Source organism: Desmodus rotundus, chromosome 2 (assembly GCF_022682495.2).
Source record: "Desmodus rotundus isolate HL8 chromosome 2, HLdesRot8A.1, whole genome shotgun sequence".
NCBI lineage: Eukaryota > Metazoa > Chordata > Mammalia > Chiroptera > Phyllostomidae > Desmodus > Desmodus rotundus.
Genome location: NC_071388.1, coordinates 190,075,110 through 190,095,519, shown reverse-complemented (window position 1 = coordinate 190,095,519; position 20,410 = coordinate 190,075,110). Strand labels below are relative to the sequence as shown.

General features: G+C 40.5%; 1 protein-coding gene across 3 annotated transcripts in view; it reads left to right on the top strand.

The window, feature by feature from the left end:
• ERBB4 (erb-b2 receptor tyrosine kinase 4) overlaps positions 1-20,410 on the top strand; it is a 959,089-nt gene continuing 938,679 nt past the window's right edge. For 2 of the 3 annotated variants that reach the window (XM_024563792.3, XM_024563789.4), the window contains exon 1: positions 2-1,204. In XM_024563792.3, the coding sequence (XP_024419560.2) occupies positions 1,123-1,204 (82 nt within the window). In that variant the 5' untranslated portion in view covers positions 2-1,122. Of the gene's footprint in view, positions 1,205-20,410 lie in introns of all 3 variants that reach the window. The other variant, XM_024563791.3, reaches the window with a different exon arrangement.

Below are 20,410 nucleotides of genomic sequence, written 5' to 3'. Positions count from 1 at the left end.
GGGGGGTAAGGAGAAGAGTGGAGGCTTTATGCCTGAAGTAACATTTTATTTTCTTCCGTTTGTAGGGAAAGTCTAGTCTTTGGATGTTGGATGAGCACCATGGGGCAATGGAAAAAATGGTGAATTTCATATATGTATAATCTTTTCTGTAAGCATCCCTCCAGTGGTCTGGCACGCCGTGAGCCAGCTGTCCAGGGCCTCTGTTTCATTCAATCTGTGGCCTGGGGTGAGCCCTTTAAATCCAGCTCCCGCGCCCTGACAGGTGTTTTCCTAACTCCTGGGGCCGACGATTTTGGAGAGTGGCTGAGCCAATGAGATTTTTCCTTTGGGGGAGGGAGCGGGAGAAAAGGCGTGGCTTGTGGGTCGTAGCAGGGGCGGGGTTTGCGCGGCTGAACAGAGCCAGGCTGGTTGCGTGGAACGTTGTTTTATCCGCCCCCCCTCCACATTTTTTTTCTCCTCCGGGTGTCTTATTAATTTCTCCGTGGGGCTGCAGCTGGAGACTGCGGAGCGTTGGAAATGACGCTGGGAGCTTTAATTACCGCAGCCGCCGGACAAGTGTAAGGGAAGCTGGCAGGAAAAAGGACTGGATAGGGGGAGAAGCAAGAAGCTTCCCCCTCCCCACTTTCTTCCCAATTTGGACTGGAGGTGCTAGGAAACTATAAAGGGAGCCGAACGGAGCTCGGCCGGGGCGAGAGGCCGGAAACCTGCTGCCCCTTTGCAATCAACTTTTTTTGGAAACCTTCCCCCCCTCTTTCTTTTTATTGTTGCCCGGCCAGTGGGAAAGAGAGAAAGTGAGCAGGGAAGGAGAGAGAGATCACACAGTGAAATAGCTGCACAGTCCGACCAGGAGCTCCACGCTCACACACTCCAGCACCCTTTCACACGCGCACACCCGCGCGCGCACTCACGCGCGCTGTCTCCCCCGCCTCCGGCGCCCGGACCTGGTCCCGCGATCGCCGACTCGGTTGCCCGCGCTCGGAGTCGGTGCACCTCGCGCGCGACGCGCCAGTCCCCCTCGCGCCCCCCACGCGCGCCTGGCTGACCGATCTCTTCTGCGTGCCCGAAAGGGGATATGCCATTTGGACATGTAACTGTCAGCACGGGATCTGAGACTTCCAAAAAATGAAGCTGGCGACAGGACTGTGCATCTGGGTGAGCCTTCTGGTGGCGGCGGGGACCGTCCAGCCCAGCGCTTCGCAGTCAGGTGGGTCGTGGTTCCTTCTCGCGCTCCAGTTGTTGAACCTGCTGCGGGCGGCTCCGCTGCAGGAGTGGCTCCCTTGCCCCCTTCACCCGACCTGACAGCCGCTGGCTCTCAGCAGAGGAGGGATCAACCCACCGGGTCCTCTTCCTGGAGCTCTTGGTCACCTCTCATTCTGTCCCCAAACTTATCCTCAGTGTGTGCATGCGTTTTATTTGTCGTGGAAAAAACACCACTCTGCATCCCGATCTCCTTTTCCTCTCTCTTTAACCCCTTTTTTTCATTCTCATGCGTTTTCTGTGAGCCTGAGCGGGATCCCTTATTGTCGCGCGTGTTGTGAGGGACGAGGGAGACCCAAACCCTGAGTCAGAGGAGACCCTCGTCTCTCCGTCTGGTCCGGGAGGGAAGGAGCCTGGGAAAAGCGTGCACCGCCGGGGACGTGGCAGGACTGGTGTCCCGGGACGGTGCCAGCTGGGCCCTTCTGTGCGGGACGGCGGCACAGAGTGCAGCTTCGAGACCCGGCTTTGCACCTGTGTGTACTGCGGGCGGCCACGGGGCCTCCAGTCGCCCTAGCCTGGCCGGGTCGCACCCGACTTGAGCCCAGCCGGGGCTGCTGCCGCTGCGGACCCGCGCGCCGCGGCCCAGGGGCCCGGGACTCGGGGCCTCCTGGGCCGGCGTCTCAGAGCTCTCGCCCAGTTGACTAGAAGGGAGCTCGCCTGCCTGCCTGCCTGACCTCTTTAAAAAAAAAAAAAGAGAGAGAGAGAGAGAGAGGGAGAGAGGGAGAGGGAGAGAGAAGGGTTGACGCACTTGAGCCGGGAGCCCGGCGTTCCCGTCGGTTGCTGGGTTTGGCTCCAGGAAGAGTTCGTCCTGTAGTTAAACTTGCTATTGGCCGGAGTCCCTCCAACTTCTCTGTTTACCGCCCAGTGCGGCTGCGGAGCCGACCAGCCGCGCGAATTGATTGAACCGGAGGCGGGCGCGGCTGTGCTGGGTGCGCGGCCACTGTTTTCGAGAGAGCCGGAGCCCCAGCTACCTGGACGGGCCGAGGCTGAGCGACCCCCGGGAGGCAGCGCCGTGCGGCTGGCGCGCCGCGGCGGGCAGGGCTAATGGCAGCACCTGCACTGGCGGGGAGCTCAAAGTTTGACACTTGAGTTTCCTGGGGAAGAAAGTGGGACAGGAAGGGACCGCAGAGAATCGGTGTCTGACGCGGCCAAGGGGGCCCTTTTGGGGAGCCGGAGAGGTTTCCAGAACCATCCGGGGCTGCTCCCAGGAGCGTGGGAGGCAGCTACAGGAGATAAAGCCCCCGGGAGTGGCGATGCGGAGAGCTTTAGGCCCGGGGAGGGTGTCCTTCTGACCTCACCAAGAAAACAGTGCGCTGTAGTTTTCCCGCTCCGCCCCAGCCGCCGTCGCCTCCCCCTCCTCGCCTGGACTAGTAAATAACAAGTTACAATCATAGAGCCTTTCAAAATGACCTTCGAATGGAACAGTGTGCGCCGTTTGTACTGGTCGTTTGCACCCTCCCAGTGACTCTGAAATTCTTCATGCATACCAGGTTCTGCGCTCCAGCCACCTCCGGAATTACACCAGCACGGACTTGGGATTCCAAGCGGCCTCTTAGCTACATCCCTTTTTATCTCCCTCCCCACTCCGAGTCCCTTCATATTTTCCTTCAATGGGTTGATTATGCACATTGACCCATTCAAAAGCAGTTGCGACCGACAAGCAGGCTTAGCCGAGAGGAATTTCTAGGAGGCGACCTACTGGGGGCTGTCTGGTTCAGCTTCAGCCGCTGGGGGACCAGGCTCCGAGTCCGCAGCAATTTGGTATTAACTGTGTGGCTTGAGGTTGAGCTATGCCGAAAAGCCCTTTTCAGAATTTCTGCAAGGAATGTAATCCAAATTAGTTCTGCAGCTGGTCTCTTCTCGCTTCCCGACCCCCCCTCCCCGCGAATTGTCAGACCCACAAGTGAGCCCATTTAGAACGCGAGGATTAGCGTGCCATTGTTGTTCCGTGTGTGACTCTGTACTTGAAATTCTGGGGACACAAAGGCGAGCCTCACTTGTTCAAAACACAGTGATCTAGATAAAAGGGCCGCACAAAGAAAAGCTGTCGGGTGCATCCCTGGTATAATTGCAACACGCAGGCTAAGGTGATCCACTGGAAACCGTAAATGCCCCTGGGGACTTCTGTTTGCATCCTACCCCCCACCCCCTCACCCTGCCGCACCTGGCAGGAAAAGTTCAGCCGGGTTTAATGTAGTGCTTTTATAAAACCAAGTAACTGTCTGGGATGTGAGTGAAGATCTGTGTGTTTGTGGCTGTGCTATGTGTGGCTGTATGTTCCCAAGTAAATATATATTGCGTCTCCACTCTCGTGGTTAGCAGTCAGTAGCAGTTTGGAGGAGTTTGTTTTGGTCCAAATGAGAAATTAAGTGCGGATAAGTAAACTAAGCTGCCAGAGGGCGACAAGATGTTGAGTGAATTGCTTTTAGATGAAACAAATTAAGGAAACGAGGGAAGACAATCTGCTTCTCGCATTATTAGACACGCTTGGAGTTCAGGGGAAAGCGGCATATTTTTGAAATGCTAATTTCTTAAGAAGCAGAAGGAATGCACCTTATTTACTGCTCTATGTGAATAGAATAAAAATATGGGGAGGGGGGCGACAGTTCTCTTGTACAGAGTTAAGATATTTCTGAAAATGGTAACTGAACAGGATCACTTCTTCTTGTTGTTCTTCAGCTTTAGAGAGCGATTTGTGTGTGTGTGATTCAGAAAGATTTTGCCTCGTTTCTCCTGATTCATTTTATCAAGAAATAGTATAGTCAAGGCCCTTTATATGGCTGCTATAAAGCCTTTACCGCTAAAAGGAATAATTCCAAAATTCCTGTCTTCCTGGTATGATTGAAAAACAATCACTATCACCTTTGTATTGAAATGAACTGCATAGTGGTATGGGAAATACAGTCTTACTCACCTGAACAGCTATGGGATGAGCGAGTTAAGTTCCCATTTTTTACTTGCAAGTAACTTAGTCCTGCTTTCATTCTATAAAAGAACATATATTTTCCTACCTATTTAAGATGTGTCTCCAATGTTAAGGGTTGTTTTACCTTTGAGAAGAAAAAGGTTAATAAATTTAGTTAAATGATGAGAAAGATGTTAAATATGTTTTCAGAATAAACCCCACATCAATTCTTTTTCCTACATGTGTTTGCTGTAAACACACCCATGGGTGCACTGTTTCCCTTTTTTTGTTTTAATTTTGAACATCTTTATATATGTAAAAGGGGTCTAGCTACATTTTTTTCTTGAGAATGCTTCTTAATAAATTTCTACCTATTACTGTTAACAGTGCATCACTTGGAAACGCTCTAATGTGGACTGTTGTGACAAAAATTGAAAGACTTTTGGTTCTGTCCTGATTCCTGTTTTCTGATTTTCTTCACAAATTAAGCCACTTTTATTTATTTTAATCATGAGTACATCAAAAGTCAATTTTTTGAAAATCAAGGCACTTACTGCTTTTTATATTTTTCATTTAGTCACTGGAAATGTGTCTTAATTAAGACATTACATTAGAATATTTACCAGGGCATGTGCTTCATGGAAAATTTAATAATTTTTTTGCTCTAACCTGAACATAGTAAGTTTGCACTGGCTGAATTTTAGATTTTGCATTTATTTGAGGTAAAATTGTATTTCCTCCTTAAAGTGGATTCAAATATTTAGTATTCATGAGCTTTCATTCCTTTGGTTCTTAAATAGAAGTGCTATTTATCATCTGTCTTATGCATTCACCCTTTCCATTACTATAGGTTCTTTTTTTTTACATCTTATTGTTTATTGAGTTTATACATGAGAGTGTATATCTTCCCCTCCACTACTAAGCATATTCTTTGTGTGTGTGTGTTTTTCCCAGCAACCTGCCACTCAGCCACTGCAGGAGCCCTCTGAGCCAGTGTTCATTCTTTCTTTCTGATAAATCTGATATGGCTGGTTGGCTGGACAATCGCAAGCCATTCCATTGCTCAAATGTATTCCTGAAAGACAATAAAAAGGCATCGATCCAAGATCACTAACACTTCTCAAAAGCTCTGACTCCAAGGCCATACCTCTCTACAGAAAAGTCTCTTTTTCCTTTACTCTTTCCCTTTTTTCTCCTCTTGACCAAGGAAGGAAGGTAGACCACAGCCATTAAAAAAAAATGCTAGGGATGCAAGCAATTGGGATCTTTCTAAATATTCTCTGAAGCTTGGTGATTAGAGCCATCTTGAGACTAATAAGTATGTAAAGTGCACCTTTTAGACAATAAATTAGGGTGCCTTCGACTTTGCTGTGCTTAGAAGTGGCGTCATTTTTATATTCTTTGAGTCCAGTTATTAGGGAAATTTAACATATTAAATAGCAGCGAGGTTTTGCTTTAGTTTACAGGGTTCTGCTGCTGTTGGATACCATGTGTAATATGTCAGGGCCTAAAACGTAAGTAAAACAAATGACCAAAGAGGTGTTCTGTTACCTGCAAACTTGTTGGCCCTGACTGTTTGATTTTAGCCTTTGTGAGAGGTACAGTTTTATAGAGATGTTATTATTTACATTGAAATTAGCTTATACATGTTCAAGCCTATAGCTGTTCTACAAAAATTAGTCAAGTATATCCCACTGTTTTATTTTTTTTACAGTGATCTTCTTAATATGTTGTGCAGGCTAGAATTTAATCATTTATAAACTAAATCATTTTAGAAATGCTCTACTGTGTTACATTTAACTATATGGAATCACATCTTTTCTCCAATACTCATTTTCTAAATTATTATAAATATTGGGCAATTGGAGTAAAACCTTACATTTCATGCTTTCTAATACAGGTATTGATTGAAGGTTACAGTTTAAAATGACAAATAATTTCTTAATTTTTCTTATTTTTATAATGAAAAGATCCTAAACCAATGTTCCCTGAAATAGCTCTTCTGCATGATTTAAAGGAGATTTTAAGTGCCTATTTTGTGGATGTGACCCAGGACATAACCAGGTGGTTAAAGTCAGGGTTTCTACATTGCGGGGACATTTCCTCTATTTTCTTCTTAGTACCCTGAGCAACTCCATGTCTTTGTGACTTGGCTCCTGTGACTTGGGGGGGTGGGGGCATGCGTGTAGTGTGAGCTCTATTTCTCCACTGTGTAGCCATTTTCTGAAAAATGTCTTCAAAGTCTTCTGTGATATTGAGGTACATTCCAGTAACAAGTTACTTGATATATTTAAAACATGTACACATATTTTAATAAACGTGATGGAAAGTTTCTCGCAGACCACCTCATTTACAAGAGCACCTGTTTAAATGAAATAAAGAAGTAATTAACTCTAAAGTATTTGTATTTGAGGCCATTTCCCCCAAATATTAATTTTCAGAATTGCTCTATGGTCTCTTCAGATTTCATTGTATATGACTTGTTTCTCTTTTTCTGAGTTGTCGATAACTCTGACATGTTTGTTAAAGAAATGGACCTTTTCTCTAATGTTTTCATCAAAGTTTTAAAGCTCCGTCCTTGTTTTTAGATTTGACACATGCACTAGAGCTTTCTGTATGCACTGGTTTTCCAAGAGGGAGGAGAACTGCCTCACCTCGGTAACACAGAGGGGAGATATGTCAATATTTGGGGGCCTAATTCTAAAGTGCTTTGTTTGACCATGTAATAATTGTTTTAGAGTTATTTTCATTTTGAATAAGTGATTGCTCTGCAAGCCTGTTGCTTTGCACAACTCCAGGGGGCAGCAGCCTCGTAGGACTTAATGGGAAAGGTGCGTGCCTGAGCTGTGGGTAGTGCAGCAGCAGCCCTGCCATTGTGTGATGCTACAGAATAAAGCACCAGAATAAGAGTGAAGAGAATTGGATTCTGGTCAGAGAGTTATCTTCTATGAGATCTTAGGTTAGACTTCTTGCTCTGTGTCTCAATTTCTTATCTCTATTAGTGTAACTAAAAGTGATACCCAAACGATTACATATTTTTAAAAAATGATTTAGTTAGGAAAAGGATGTTCAAACTTTTAAGAAAAGAAATTCATTGATTAGTTTTTGTAAGTGGACCTTTTTTGTTTTGGAAGTGAATCCAGGTGTGTAGCCCTGGCACTCAAATAGGTGAAAGGGGGAAAGAGAGTGCTTTTGTCACAGCTGTCCAGAGAAGCCAGCTTGGAGTCCCCGACTGTGGCACTCCCCCATTTCCTCCCTCTCCTTCCTCCCTTCCCCCGTGCTGGCTTCACAGAAATCTAGCACTATTTAGGAACTACAGATCTAGTCCTCTCCTTTTTAATTTTTTTTTAAATTTAATTTGATTACATTTTTTCCATTACCATGTAGTCTCCTTAAATGCCCTCCCTCCACAATCACTACACTGTTGCCCATGTCCCTGAGTCCTTTTTCCTTCTTTCCCAACCCTTCCACCTCCTCACCTCCTCTCCGTTTTAACTGAGGACACGGGGAACACAGGGAAGTTAGGTGATATAAGTTAGTTGGCATCTCCTGGTAACATTATCATTTTATTGAACATACATAGAACTACTTGAAAAGTTGCAGGCCCTTAAAAAATAAACACATGCAAGGCTGTGTTGCTTTAAAAGAGAATTGCAAAATTGAAATGAAAACAAATGCATCGGAACCATAGGCCTAATTATCAGACTGTGAAGTTCTCCTCAAGGGGGAGACAGTGGAATTACCATCTTTACTTTTATTTAGGAAGTGATCACTGATTGCATGTACAATGTCCAGCACGTGGAGACTGAAGAAAGAAAGCACCTCTGTGAAGACAGTTCTGTGACAGGATCTGTTTGCTCTGCAGGGCCATGCCGGAGATCCCGTTTTGACCCTGAAAGTCAGGTAGAAGCTACCCACACACGTTTTCGTGCATCACAGCACCTTCAAGAGTTTCTTTCATGTTGTCTCTTATAAAGATGACCACTAAGTAGAGAAACGGTTATTTCTTCATTCTTTATTAAGTGATATGCATGCTTAAACAAAACGGATCCTAAGGATAAACAGTGGGCTTCTCGCCACCAATTAGTTGATGGCACCTTAATCAGCAAATCCATGGGGGTACTTCCAGTTTGCCCATGCCCCTCCTTGGATCCACGTTATTTACCTTTTCCACTGTCTTTGCTGGGTCCTCTTTGTTTTCTTCAGTCGCCTACTAAGTCACAGTTGTATTATTTTCACGAGTGCATAAGGTAAGCTTTAACTAGCAAGACTTTATGCATTTATTTCTATTGCTCATTTGCCTCCCTGTAGTTGGCTTGTGCAAGATGCTGCCTCTGGGCCTTGTGAGCTTGCAAAGTTGTTGACTTAACCTTAGTGCTTGAGGAAAGCACCGGAGACTTTTCAGCCATGGTCAGCATTCTCATGGGCCATAGTGACAGAAAGGAGGTTTTGGCTGGGAGAGTCCCTCCTGTTAGGAATCGGAGGTGAGAATGGACCCTGTAAAACATTAACATAGATACCATGTAACTTCCTGTGCAACATCATTAAACTTCTCCCTTAAGACATAGAGGTAGGTCAATATCATTGTTAATCATGTTATTTCCAATATTGTAGGGATAACTGAAGCATACTAAACCTCAATACGAATATGTAAGATTCAGTGTCTGAATCTTGACAGTTAAACTAATTGGAATCAAGGCTGTGTATGTGTGTGTGTGTGTATTTGTATTGTATTGATTTTTTTCATTTCTACTTTAAATCATACCTCATCATTCCATCTTCCTTCACTGACAACCTTGGACTATAAATAACCCTTATGTGTATCACTTACCTGGAGTTTAATCTCAAACCATACTATAATTTAACTTTTCTAAAAGCAGGAGTTTTAATTCCCTGCAGAGAATAATGTGGTACCACATATATAGTAAGCTCTTTAAAATATTTTTTAATGAAGGAATAACATACTTTTACTGAAACAATTTTAAGTTCATTCACAGATGGTTATTATTTGTAATTAAACCATATAGTGTGCAAAGTAAGCTGTTCTGAAAACATAATTATAGAATTCTTAATAATAGATATTAGACATGTTTACCCTGGGAATTTCTTTAGTTGCCTTTTCAAGCTTCCTAGGGTATTTCTTTCATTGGAGTATTTCCAAGAGTGTATCATTTGTCCCCATTCTCATTTTTAGAGCCTGCTCATAATATGGTACAAAGAATTTCTGTTGGTTTTATTTTTGGTGAGTTAAATATATGTGAATATCATTCTAAAACATGTAAGAGTCTTGTAGTCCACTATTTTTAGGTGGCCATTAGATTATTTCTTTGTTTTTACATATTTCTTTATTTTTATTGTAGATTATTTGTTCCCCATTTTTAAAAGATTTTGTTTATTTATTTTTAGACAGGGGAAGGTCGGGAGAAAGAGAGGGAGAGAAACATCAGTATGTGGTTGCCTCTCACGTGACCCCCATGGCGACCTGGCCTGCAACCCAGGCATGTGCCTTGACTGGGAATTGAACCAGCAACCCTTTGGTTTGCAGATCGGTGCTCAGTCCACTAGACTCACCAGCCAAGGCTTATCTCCCATTTTTAGTTTATCAAAATTAAGGTTATTGGGATAACATGGTTAATACATCATATAAGTTTCAGATGTATCTCTTTCTACTACATCAGCCATGTACTCCATTGTGTGCTCACCACCCAGTCAGTGTCAGCAGGAAGTACGTACTCACCCATCTTCGTAATTCAGGACCACCTTAGGAACTGAGAAGCACACAGAGAAACTCAAGATGCCAACTTTCCCCTTTCTTTTGAAGATGGATAGACAAGGCCAACAAAACACAATACGAAATTAGGTTACTAAGTGACTTTTCAAACTCTTAGGAGGAATAGTTGCCTCCGGAGAAATGCTAATAGTATTTTATGAAGAAAGGGTTCCAACAGAATGTGGCGTTTTCTATTCCTAGATATATGTAATAATACAGCGTTCTTATAACTAATCTCTCTCAGCATCTTAAAATAGACAACCTGACACATCCCTGCAGTTTCAAAAGGATGTTGTAAAGGAAGCCCTTGCCACAGAACTGAGAGAGGTGGCTGGGAGTCTCCTGGCTGCCGTTCACACGGTTCACTCTGCATTCTGACGATTGGTGACATGGTTATAGTCTCTATAGCGTCCGATTCTGCTGGTGAAAGTGCTCTTCCAGACGTTTCTTCTCAGGGTCCCAGACTTGGAGAAACTATCACCCTTTCTAGGTTACTGTGGTACCCTAATTGTGTCGTAATTTATAAGGGCCTGAAAGAGTTAATATAGATTTGAAACTTCCCCAGCAGTCCGCAGAGTAACCTGTTCATGAGAGAATTGGGCATTGGAGACATTCAGACCTCTGTCTGAAATTCCTTTAGACCTCTCGTGATTGTTTTTCCTTTAAGAATATCCGAGAAGAAAGTTTGAGTCAGGAATTACTGTTCCTTCTTTGCAGATAAGGACCTAGAGATAGAAAGACACAGTGTGTAAGGGTGAAGCTTGATTGGTGCACCAGTCTGGTGCAAGTTGCCTGTCTGCCCTATCCTGAGAGCCAGCTGGTCTGCCTTCTGCTTCTCAGCTGCTTGAATGTCTCTCCCGGTGCCAGAAGCTAGTGGTGCCTCTCAAAGGTGTGGCTCCTCCACTCTACCTGCCCCACTGTGCGAGAAGGGGAGGCTCAGCACACCAGTGCTCCTGCCTTGTTGTCATCAGACTCTTTGCTTTCCCTTTAAACCTCAGGAAGGAATTTGTCCAATACATCTATCATTTAAGGAGTTCTCCTTTAGGTTACTGTGTATTTCTCCTCCTCCATTAAATTCTTCAGAGTTCTTTCTTTGTACTGTGTATGTTAAGGAAACAATCATATAAGCCCTGCTTTTTGAGGAAACTTCAAAGCAGAGACATATCCAAGCTTTTGAGACATGTATTTACAGAGTGGGAAACCTCTTTAAAAGCAATACAGAAATGGAAATACCAGCAGATTAAGTACAGAGCCTTGGGAGGCACCAATGTAGCTCTGAAGTGGAAGCCTTTTACTGTGAATTTGGGGTATAATTGTGTAATTTTTAATCGTTTTCTACTTGATCTGGTTGCTCTCCACTATTAACATAGAACAATGCATTGCTTTGAAAAAAATGCCACATACACTAAAATCACACTGTAAAGCACTTTAGTATAATCTTTGTATAACATAATGTACTTACTATACAGAGACAATTTTCAGAATATTTTCCTCTAAATATGAACTTGCCTAATGCAAATATATAGCTATTTTCTTTACATTATGTTTCAAAAACAGGTCGTGTAATACTGTGTCTTATGTAGTTTTATAGTTTATAACATTTGAGTGCGATTTAAAAGAATCTTGCTAATTTGGGTATATAAAAGCTAAATATAGAGCTTTAAATTTTTAATCATTTGTTATTTAGCAGAGATAAAAATCCACCTTTGACTTTTATCCTCTGGCTAAGACCATTTTAACTACAATAAACATTCTTGCTAGCTGTGAATAAAACAACGCATCTACATTAATGTCAGTAGTCAGAAAACTCTGATATTTGTTCATGTTTTAACTAATATGTTAGCACATTTAAGTAATAATAAAACAATGAGTATGTCAATTTCCAATTTTACTATGTAAAAATATCAACTAAACAGTTAATAATATTTCCCAGTTGTTTTAACTTCAAATTTAGCAGCCCCATTGTCCCTGGTGATATATCAAAACCTCTAAAAGTGTACTTGGAATTTATAGAAACTGAAGTGATTGGCATTCAGATATAATTCTTTAGTGGCCCTTTGCTTTTCTTTCTTTCTCTTTTCTTTTTCTTTTTTTTAGTACAAGGATGAAATTTGAAAGTATGAAAAGCTTTGAGATAAATTGAAATAGACAAAACATTTTATGCAACTGTTGGTGAAAGGGACATTCGTTTTTTTTTTTTTTTCTGTACTTACTATATTGCTTGTGGCCAGAATTAGCACACTATGAGCCAGAGAAAGAGATAAGACAAATAGAATGGCACGCAGCTGATTTTGTTTAGCAAATTTAGATCTGATACATGCTATATCACTCCTATAAACTGTCTCAGTCACTTCTTGAAAGGTGCAGGTGACGTTGGTCTCCCACAGTTTAACAGCTTTCACTCAATACTTACAGACCATATAAAATAAATTTCTGTGAGCACCATATTGCTCACTGGTGGAATGAGCACTGGGGAGTTAGACTCATTAATGAGAGAAAAAAAAGGAAAAACAAAAATGCTTCAATTATTTCAGTTCTGCAGAAAATAAAATATGTCAAACACCCATTATTCTATGGTAATTTTGTGATTTGAATCTGGTGAATGGTTGTACTCGTATTCTGGAACCAGCCATTCATCGAATATAGAATTCAACAGGATGGGATCTGCTGTAATTATCAGGAAGTGGCTATACAACCAACAAAAAACTCCTAAAACCCAGAACTTGGTCTTTGTAAAAATGTGCCATCAGCCAAAAAAATAAGACATTGTAGAGAAATTTCTAAATGAGGCTAATTTGTGTGAAAAAAAATGGTCACACAAGATGGAAATGTGATTTTAGAAAAAAGCATGAATTTGTACAATAATATCCATATTTGGGAATGCCTCAAGGGACATTCCTCAAAGGATACTCTAACATAATGAATTGTAAGCTACCTAAAAAGTTATAGCATTATTCATATATCTGCTAGAGCTTTGTCACGGCTCAAGACTGCATTTTCCAATCAAGCTCACTATAGAGCATAATTCTGATATTCATGAATTGTTCATCTCATCATATTTCCAGTGGTTATTTCAAGGTTAATTTTTTTTCAGACAGCTTCTCTCTTGATTAAAGTTCATAGTAATTGTATATGTGCTGATGTAGCACATGAAGGTTTTAAAATAATGACATCTTTGATTTGATACAAAGACAAGCTCAAATGCTTTTCAATTCTTCCTATTCAAATATATGACAAAATAACTTCAATGTTTGTTTTTGATTTCTATTAAAAATATGCAGACTTTTGTTTGGCCTTTAGAAAATCCTATGAAGCCTGTGTAAGCGTATAAACAACAAAGTATTTTGTTACCAGACTAATATTCAAGACCTATATTTCTTACAATTTTACTGATTGTTAAAATAGTGCAGATCAAACAACTAAAGACTTAATGCCCGGAGCAGTAATGGACCTCCACATCTCTGCTTCGGCATGAGCTGTGACCCATTCTGAGGTGTCTTTGCCATTATAGTCACTGAATACTTTGTTACTCTTCTACATACTAACATTTTTGCTGCATTTGAAAGGAATAGGAATATTAATAGTATTATACTAACTTGGCCACAGTGAAGTATTGGTTCATTTGAGGAAGGGATGCTTCTACATTGTGTATCACAGCATAGGTGCCTTTTTATTTGACTTGAGGTTTGAAAAGAAACAGCTTAAAATTGATAGACAGAAGGTCTGGTCTGCAGATTGAATTAGCCTAGAAGGAAAATCTCATGAGTGAGGCAGGCCAAAGGACGTCTATAAAGCAGATGCTATGAGTTCTCCTGAAAGGGGGAATGGATACAGATGGGTCATATGTCTATAAATTGGGCTTAGGAAGAATCACAGTTTGAACCTGTGATTGCCGTAATAGGTGCGGTAATAACCATGTTGCATGCTTATGTTATTAATCAGAACGAACAGTTTTCTGACGAGGTGTCAGCTGTCCCACATGTGTGTATTAAGTCACATAAGACACGGAACTAACCCTTGAGGGCACCACTCATACTCTTTCCATTTGTGGTGGATCAGGAGAAGAAAACATCCCATTTAAATTTTTACACAATTAAAATATAATATTGTGATCGACATTATGAGTTAGCTTAATTATGATGCTCTTGCTAACTTAGCTATGTGATTTTTTTTTTTTTTTTGCAAAGTAAACTCTATTACATCAGAGTAGTGGAGTACCATTTCATTTGAAGAATGATTAAAGAGAAGTAGATGCCAAGCATGAAAAAGAGGAGGCTTGGAAAGGGGACATGATAGCTATCTTTAAAAGTTGAAGGGTTGTTACATACAAGAGGGATTAGCACTATTCTGTGTAGCCTTGGAGAACAGAAACATTAACAGCTGTTTGCCATTGTGAGGCATCAGATTTCAGCTGAACACCATCAAGGAGTTTCTCACAGTCAGAGCTTTCCAAAGTTGGACTGGACTGTCCTGGGAGGTGGTGAGTTCCTTCATGTGTGGGGTGGTAGGCTCTGATCTAACCTCTTCTGTGACGATAAGGAATGAACGAGGCAGCTGAGGAACAACTGGTCAGTGATGCTGGGGATGGGGATTTGGTTCCATGACTTCTGAGGGCCCTTCCCATCCTGAGAGATGGCCACAAGCACGCTGCCCAAATATCATTTCCCGGGCTGCAAAAAGCAGAGGCAAGGAACACAAACTCCATGTCTCTGAGGCTAGGATTCCCTCCCAAATGCTTTTTGTCATCATACCTTCTCTTCACAGATCAGAGGATTTGTGAGGGATCTTTTAAGGATTGTTTTTCATCAGGAGAAATTATGCTGAGTAAAATAAACCAGCCAGAGAAAGATAAATACCATAGGATTTCACTTATATGTGGAATCTAATCAACAAACTAAACTAATAAGGATAATTGGGACAGACTCATAGATGGACAGCGGGATGACAGCTAGTGGAGGAGAGGTGGGGGTGGAGGGACCGAGCCAAAAGAAAAAGGACTCATGGGCATGGACAACAGTGCGGTGATTGCCGGGGAGAGGGTGTATAAGGGAACTAAATGGTAAGGGGACAAAATACAATAAAGATTAAATAAAGTTTGTTTTTCAAAAATATTAAAAAGTTTGTTCTTATTTTTTCTCAACAGTCTTTATGTTAGGCATTTATACCTCTAATCTCATGTGCTGTAATAAATAATTCTCAAATTTAAAAACCAGACAACATTAAATAAAAATATGCAAGCTTAAAAATATATATTTCATTGTGCTCCTGGGTTACCTCAGCAAGCATTTATAAGACTGAGTCAAATGCAACTAGAGGGAGAAATATATAAGTAGGGGGAGCACAGAGCAGGAAATTAGATAACTGGGCCTTCCGTTGTGAGTGGAGTATACATTGTAGAGAAATAGCAGAAGAGGGGTGCTCTCCGAAAGGAACTAAAAATCAAAAGGCTATGAAAAGATGAAGGCCCCTATGTATGTCTCACTTACAGACAAAGTGGCTCTTCACTAGTTAGCTTTGGGGATATTTTACTTCAAGGCCTTTAACATTTCAATCTCTTTTTCTACCACTTTTAGACACTTTAAGACACTTTACACTTTAAGACACTGAATAAAATGTTTTTTTTCTTTTGTGACCATTTTTTAAACATTAATTTAGATTCTCCTGGTATGAAATCTACAGTTCTGTCATATATGAGGTCTGTCCAGAAGGTATCCAGCCATATAATATGAAAAATAGAGACATTTATTGAAGAAGGTATAAGAAACATTGTACATAATACAATGACACCTCAGTCCACTTCAAAGTTGGCACCTTGGGACCTCACACATTTCTCCCAATTGCCATCAGCTGCCCCATCATATTTTCCTGAATTTCATTGATGGTCTGAAATCTCTTCCCTTTCAAAGGTGATTTTAGTTTTGGGAAAAGCCAGAGGTTTTAAGGTGCCAAATCTGGGCTGTACGGGGGCTGAATCACCCGGGTGATTTGATGTTTTGCCAAAACCCTGCACAAGATGTGATACATGAGTGGGTGTGTTGTTGTGATGAAGCTGCCAATCACCAGTTGCCCATAGCTTTCGCCTTCTGAGTCATCTGAATAGTTTCCAGGGAGGAATGTTCAAGCTTGACACAAAATTTGATGCAGATCTGTTGCTCTTGTTGCTCAGTCATTTTGAATGTGACAGCCACACAGTACACATGCTCACTCAATGGCATCTACCGCCCCCACTGACTAGTACAGTGAAATCGTCATTGTTCACACATGCACATTCTAGTCCACTCCCCTTGGCTGTCAGGTTACACTGCTGTCACTCAAACCTTTCTGGTTATATTAACAATGGCTGGACTTTCTGTGTACAGGCCTCATACACTTTCCGAAAGTCTTTCTGATTCACCATCTCTTCTCATTGTCTGCAATCTATATCCATGTTAATGCCTCCTCCGGGCCAACCACTGTGACTGTGCTGGTACTACCAGCACATTACCACCTCCAGTGTTCCCTACAACCTGAATGGTAGGTGTTAGTAACCCTATTTATAGGTAAGGAAACTGAGACTCAGAATCATGTGATTGGCCAAGTTTACAGATCCGCTTGTCAGCAGAGGCAATGTCCTAACAATCCAGTTGGCTATTTTGGGGTATACTCTGGACTTAGATTTGGTTGTCTATCTTTAAGGAGACATTGAGTGAAGACAATCCACTCAACAAAAATTAAGTCTTACTGAAGCTTCTCTGTAGACGCGCTCCTATTCATTCTTGTTTTGTCTTAGTTTCTGGATACCCGCCCCCTGTCTCACGTCTGTGGAGCTTGTTCTGAGCTCTTACCTCTCACCAGAGCTCCAGCCTTCCTGTTGCTACTGCCCTCTGAGTTTCTTCACTTGGGTGTAACTGTGTCTGCAGCTCAATCTGTGGAACACTTCACTTCTCTCTTTCCACAGTTTGGCGTGCTTCTCTTATCTTAATTGGTATAATTTACTATAAACACCCATGTGGTAACTTTTCATTTGGTAAAAAAACCGAGCAATCATAATATCTAACATTTATGAAAGGCCTGCTGGGTCAGAAAGTGTGTGGTGCACACTGAGATTTACTATCTCACCTAATCTTCACAACGTGGACCCTGCTGCCCTCTTTGCACGGGTAGGGTAAGAAGCTTAGAGAGCTTAGGTAGTTAACCAATGGCACACACCTGTGCAGGTGGCCTATCAGCAATGCCCAGCCTCCTAACTCTTCATTTTACATCGTCCAAATATCAATATTCTCCATGTGAAAATACACTAAAACATCTAAGGAGGATGTTGACAATACAGATCCAGTTTATTAACTATTTTATGCCGTTAATTATTTGATGTCCATAATAGTTATTAGTAATGAGGTACATTCATGAATAAGCCAAACTTGGAAATGGGATCCAGTATATTAACAATATATGCTAATATTCTATTGTCACATTACAATTTTAACTGCACACTATTGTACTTTAAATAGAGTAACTGGATTAGCCACTTTTTAAAATTGATAATATTAAGTAAAATATTGCAAAGAGTTGAAGTAGAGGTTAAAGAGAGGGACTTAAGAATTATATAGCCCAGGTTTGAATTCTAATTATGTAAAGATTTATTAATGACTCAATATTTTTAGGCTTCAATTTTCTCATTTAAACCTGGGATCGAATACTTATAAGAACTTTAATTGTGGGGATTAAATGAGGTGGTATATGTAAAATGTGTCGATCCAATCCCACAGTAGTGAATGCTCACTAAATGTTAATTATATTATGCATGCTGTCGTAGTAGTAGTAGTAGTAGTATGGTAGATAAGGCAGTTAAATGTAAAAACAGAAGCATCATAAATGTAAAGTAACAAGATGCTAAATGCAAGAAGACTATGGACTTCCTCATAATTTGAATTTAAGTTGTGTACTGTGTTTATAAATAGATGGCATCATGTTGGGTTGTAGAATTACTGTATATATGGCATGGCCTGAGTACTGTGAAGTACGGTATTTAGGGAAGAATTTGGCTCTCTCTGAGGGGCAGTTTACTCAAATCATTTTCCTTCATGTTGTTTTTATGGTTTTGGTATTTAACAAAAAAAAGTGCTTAGAGAGACAGTTTTGTTCCAAAGATTTATGTTTACCTGACAAACCCAAACTCTATCTCTTCATCCTTATTGTTTTTTAAAGTACCTTCAAGAGAAAATGAATTTTAATCAAATTTATAAGGTAACTTTTTTGCTACATTTTATAGGCATTTAAACTTTTCAAGATAAGACACAACTAATTATGACTGAATGTAGTTTTTGGAAACATTTTTGCTATGGCAGAAACTTCAAGATTTGTACAGAAATACTGATTAGATTGTGACACATGGAAAATACTCTAAAAATTGGTGTGACTCTTGAATGCTTTTCCTCTACCGTGGTTTTTGCATATTTATTAAAAAATTAAGAAATCCAGTTAAAGTCTACGCATGTCCTCATAAAGTTTTTAATTCTCAGAGCTATGTAAGTAGTGCTCTCATACTGATTAACTTTGGAACACCTCAAAAGTGCACACATTTAAAAATAGTATTAACTACGCAGAGGGCAATTTTTGCCCTTCTAAAGTTAACCGCTTGCTTTCATGCAACAACCTCGAACTTCTTACAGCCAGTGAGTTAGATCAAGAAAACAGTTATTTTGACAATTTGCAAATGTGGACATTTTCAAGAAGGCTGTGCTTGCCCACTTTGAAGCTAAACAAATAAATAAATGGATTTCAAAAGATTTAGGCTGTTGCCTTTAGACTGAGAGGTAGGTAGACATTTACTTCACAAGCCCCAATCATACGTTATTATCTTATTCAGCCGAAAGGTGGTACTTCAGGATAATGTGGGCAGTAGGGATGTGTGATTAGGTTTCTGATACAAACTATGAGTTATACCCTTGAAGGAAACACCTTGTAGCAGTTGAATTACTGAAAATTTTAGATGTGAGGACAGTAACCCCCCAAAAGTGATCATCACATGCCAACACCTTTTTAAATTTTAGATGTATTTTTAGATGCAGGTGTTGACTTTGGTAACACAGTTTTATGTAGCTACAACTATACTGTTTTTTACTTAAATACAAACCAATAAATTGGACTAATAAACCATAATCCAAGTGAAACCACTGATTTCCCACATTGATTTTGTTATTGTTTATCATTAATGTGACATTCTATTTAATTTATGGTTGATCACAAATTTAGAAGACAAACGTGTTATCTGTATATTTGAATATAAAGACATTTACAAAGATGTTTATTCAATTAAGATATCTTGATATACATATTTTAAATGAAGATGTCATAAACAGATTAGACTTCATGAACGCATTCTACAAATGACAATAGTTGTTACTATGGTAACCTTTACCAGGGACTCGGTAGTGTAATTTGAATTAGTCCTATTCTACAATGAGGGTGGTAAGGTAATGAAAATTAGAGTAATTAACATTCAAGGCTTGAGTTTAAAGAAAGACAGTATGCTGAGTTTATGAGGAAAGCAGGCATATTGAACAGGGTACATTAGGCTGGTAGGGATGAAATGACCACCACATAACATTCAGCTGGACTCTCCTCCCGTTATCTCACTCCATGCTGGCTTTTGTTTTAGATCCTGTTGTCCACCCCTGAGGAGTTCTAATTGCACCCATGAATCAGGGACCAACCCATTCTGTTCTCACAAAGCAGTCTTCATCCTTCACTGCCAGCCAATGTCCCACTTAAAAACCAGTCTAGAGTGCACCTGCCTTCCTGGTAGAAAAGGACAGTCAATTTCTGTCAGTTTTGATACTAATTTGGACTTTAATGAACTCTGGTTTGTTAGGTTTCATGTATTTTTGAATTAACTCTCTGCCCCAACACCAGCCACCAAATATGAAAGCAGTTTTCCTCTTTTCTACTTGGACAATTTGGAGGAATTTGTCCTGATTCTAATTATGTCACTCTTTTTATTCAATACAGTCTTAATCTGTGTGTAGCACTTTGTGTTTTTAACTTTTATTTTATTTCAAATCATTTTTACCCGTATTTAGTTTTTGCAAATATACTAAAATAGATTGTCAGTGGAAATATCTGCCTGAAATGAATATTGCTTAAAAGCAGAAAATTATTGATTTTTAAAATGAATTATTTTCCTCAGACTTTAGTGAAGACCATTTCCAATAGCCATTTTTATTTACCCTTTATCTCTGTATGCGGTAGCTTTAATATTACCAAGGCCACTATCACCATCAATATATTCCTAAAAAAATGATTATGATTTGCAATTTTTCTAAAAAGAGAATTGGAAAGTTGTGTGTATTGTTTGACCAAACTTTGGTATATCTGTATTATGTAAAACTATAAATTATGATTTAAATCATAATCTTATATTTCTAATAATGATAGGATTTTAAAGTATTCCAATTACTTGGAATTTATGGTACATTAAAAAAATTAAGGGATGCATGATC